The sequence below is a fragment of the Merops nubicus genome, unplaced genomic scaffold (genome assembly GCF_000691845.1).
Source record: "Merops nubicus isolate BGI_N331 unplaced genomic scaffold, ASM69184v1 scaffold27903, whole genome shotgun sequence".
NCBI classification, from domain to species: Eukaryota; Metazoa; Chordata; class Aves; order Coraciiformes; family Meropidae; genus Merops; species Merops nubicus.
Window position 1 is genome coordinate 6,012 of NW_008597327.1, and position 3,529 is coordinate 9,540.

Here is a 3,529-nt window from a genome sequence, read left to right on the forward strand (position 1 = left end):
GAAAGTGCCCAGTGGAAAAGTACCTGGGGGTGCTGGTGGGCAGCCAGCTGGAGAGTGCCCAGGTGGCCAAGAAGGCCACCAGCATTCTGGCCTGGATCAGCACTAGTGTGGCCAGCAGGACCAGGGCAGGGATCATTCCCCTGGACTCAGCACTGTGGAGGCCACACCCTGAATCCTGGGTTCAGTTTTGGGCCCCACTCCCAGAAAGTCCTTGAGGGGCTGGAGGAAGGCAATGAAGCTGGGGAAGGATCTAGAGCCCAGGTGTGGGGAGGAGCAGCTGAGGGAGCTGGGGGTGCTGAGCCTGGAGCAAAGGAGGCTCAGGGGAGACCTTCTGGCTCTGCACAGCTCCTGACAGGAGCCTGGAGCCAGGTGGGGGTCGGGCTCTGCTCCCAAGGAACAAGTGCATAGGAGAAGAAGAAACAGCCTCAAGTTCTGCCAGGGGAGGTTGAGGTTGGACCTGAGGAACAATTTCTTGACTGAAAGGGCTGTCTAGGGCAGTGGTGGAGTCCCCATCCCTGGAGGGGTTTCCAAGCTGTGGAGATGTGGTGCTGAGGGACACGGGGCAGTGGGGACCTGGCGGTGCTGGGGGATGGTTGGACTGGATGCTCTGAAAGGTCTTTTCCAACCCAAGGGATTCTGTGTTTCTATGGAAAGACGAGTGGAGCCTGGTGGGCTTTAGAGGCAGCTGTATTTCCCAGAGAAGCTCAGAGATGCCACTGCCCAACTCAGGCACTGCAGCCACAGTCTCCAGACCGATGGTCCCTTCCTGTTCCTCCCAGAGCTGGCACTGCCACCAGGATCCACCCAGCACCCTCAGGCTTCGGCCACGATCAGATCCCTGGTGACTTGGAACGCAGCAATGAGGGAGCTCAGCTGTATCTTCTCACTGGTCCCAGCAGCCAGCCGGTACCTGGAGCAGAGGGCCAGGGTGGTGTGGGTGCTTACACACTCGTGGGTGCTTGGAGGCTGTGGGTGTCTGCCACATGGGCCCCCCCCGTGGGGTGGGCACACTGGTAGCCCCCTGCCCGGGGTGTTTTGGGGCACTGGGTGAGGGTAAGGAGCCACTTACTCGATATCTGCCATTTTGATCAGCAGCTGGATGCGGATGGAGGGTGGGAAATCGACTGTGGAGAGAAGGACACGGTGTGTCAGTGCGGGTGGGGGGGACACGGTTGTCCCCTCCAGGATCAGCCAGGAGCCCCCACCTCTGTGCACGAAGAGGTGGATCTCGGTGAGGATGTCCTGCAGGGCCAAGCCCTTCAGCGTCTTCAGCTCCGTGATTTCTGAGGCGAGAGCGAGTGAAGGGCTTTTGTCCAGGCCTTTCCCTGCTACATCCCAACCTTGAGGACCCTCCCCAGCAAGCAGCACCCACCCCATCCCAAGCAGGAGGTCCAAGCCCCAGCAAAGAGGAGGGTTTACAGCAGCAGGTCAAAGCCCAGGGGCTGTGGAGGGGAAAGGATACTGCGGTAGGCGGTGGAGAAGTCCAGGTTCAGCATCCAGTCAAGGATGTTGGCGATGTCCGACTTCAGTGGGTGTCCCGTGCAGGTGTAGACGTTCTCCTCCGTCACCTTCCCAAAGGCCATGGTGGTGCTCTGAGGAAGAGGAGGGTGGAGGAAGGATGAAAAGCTCGGCCCTTCCTCCACTGAGCCCTCCAGGGCAGCTGTTGGATTAGATGAGAAGGTCACGGTCCGTACCTGCAAGATGTTGAGGGCTCTGCGCATGTCCCCGCTCGAGAGGGTCACCAGAGCCTTCATCCCATCCTCCGTCACGTCCACCCTGGAAAACCAGACCTGGGGCTGCAGACGGAGCCAGCGCTGCTGGGGACAAGTACAACTGTGGCAAAACCCAACCCTGCTGTTCCTCCCCAAGCAGGGCAAGGGGGACAAGGATCATAGAAGCACTCTGGTTGCAAAGGACCTCTAGGATCATCAGGTCCAACCTTCATCCCAGCATCTCCCCGACCACTCGACCATAGCCTCAAGTGCTGTATCTACTGTTTTTTTTTTGAGCCCCTCCAGGGATGGGGACTCCACCACCTCACTGAGCAGACTGTTCCAGTGCCTCCCCACTCTCTAAGGGAAGAAATTCTTCCTCATATCCAATCAAAACCTCCCCTGGTGCAACTTGAGGCCATTTCCTCTTGTCTTATCATCAGTAATTTGGGAGAAGAGACCAACACCAGCCTCACTCCAACCTCCTTTTAGGTAGTTGTAGAGAGCAATAAGGTCATCTCTCAGTCTCCTCTTCTGCAGACTAAACAACTCAGGCTTCCTAAGGCAGTTTTCCAGCCCTCTGTACTCCTCCTGGTCACACCTGATCCAGGCCAGGATGCTGGTGGCCTCCTTGGCCACCTGGGCACATGCTGGCTCGTGTTCAGCCAGCTGTCCACCAACCCCCCCAGGGCCTTTTCCTCCAGGCAGTTTCCAGCCACTCCTCCCCAAGCCTGGAGGGGTCACCGACCCTAGGGCAGGACCCAGCCCTTGGCCTTGTCAAACCTCACCCAACTGACCTCAGCCCATGGCTCCAGCCTGGCCAGACCCCTCTGCAGAGCCTCCTGCCCTTCAGCAGATCAACACCCCCCACTTAATTTTGTGTCATCTGCAAATTTACTGAGGGTGCACTCGACCCCCTCCTCCAGGTCCCTGATAAGGGATGCCCAGAGCCCCCCTCACCCCTCCTCCTGTATGATGTGCTGCAGCCGGGGCACCATCAGCTCCGGGGTGAGTGGGCCGAAGCGGAAGCGGGTGCAGCGGGACTGCAGGGCAGGGATGATCTTGGAGAGGTAGTTGCAGATGAGGCAAAACCGGGTGTTTTCCGTGAACTTCTCGATCACTGCCAAGAGGAGGGAGGGGAGGCTGAGCCTCGTGTGGGTGCCCACCCCTGTGCAAAGACTGGGTGGGGTCCCCCAGCACCCCTCACCTCGTCTCAGGGCGTTCTGAGCGTCCTGGGTCATGGCGTCGGCTTCGTCCAGGATGACGAGCTTGAAGCCTTTCCTTAAAAAGGGAGGAAAGAAAGGGGGCTCGATTTGCTCCTGGATGGATTGCTGGTGGAGAAGGGGGAGTAGGGGATGCTTATTCCCAGCCTGACCCCCCCCCAAACCCTCCCAGGGAGCCGTCCCTTCCTGTCTGGACCAGCACCGTTATCACTCAACCATCCCACCTCTATCTGCTCACTGGGCATCCCTGGCTCCTCCCTGCCCACCCCTGGAGCCCCCCCAGGCTGAGCACCAGGACAGGCTGTGCCGGCGAGGGGGTGACAAAGGGACAGGGGAATTTGGGAAGCGCTGACCCGCTGCTTACTTAAAGATGGTCCTGGTGCTGGCGAAGCTCAGGATGGGCCCTCGGACGATGTCGATACCCCGGTCATCGGAGGCGTTGAGCTGGAAGGAGACGCCGTGGATCCCAAGGATGCACCCGAAGGTAGGGGGGGACACTTCCCATCACCCCCCCATCCCATCCCCACTGACCTCCAGCACCATGGAGCCAAACTCCCGCTCCCGGTAGAGCTGCCTGGCACAGGCCAGGATGGT

General features: G+C 59.7%; 1 protein-coding gene across 1 annotated transcript; it reads right to left on the reverse strand.

Moving 5' to 3' along the window:
• Window positions 1-813: 813 nt before the first annotated feature.
• Window positions 814-3,523, reverse strand: RFC5 (replication factor C (activator 1) 5, 36.5kDa). Its single transcript, XM_008936673.1, has 9 exons — window positions 3,467-3,523; window positions 3,300-3,379; window positions 2,920-2,993; window positions 2,673-2,832; window positions 1,695-1,776; window positions 1,463-1,592; window positions 1,206-1,283; window positions 1,070-1,124; window positions 814-910 (listed from the first exon to the last, which is right to left on the reverse strand). Exons 1-9 carry the CDS (start codon window positions 3,476-3,478, stop codon window positions 814-816), a joined length of 768 nt encoding a protein of 255 aa, XP_008934921.1. The 5' UTR covers window positions 3,479-3,523.
• Between the last annotated feature and the right edge of the window lie 6 nt (window positions 3,524-3,529).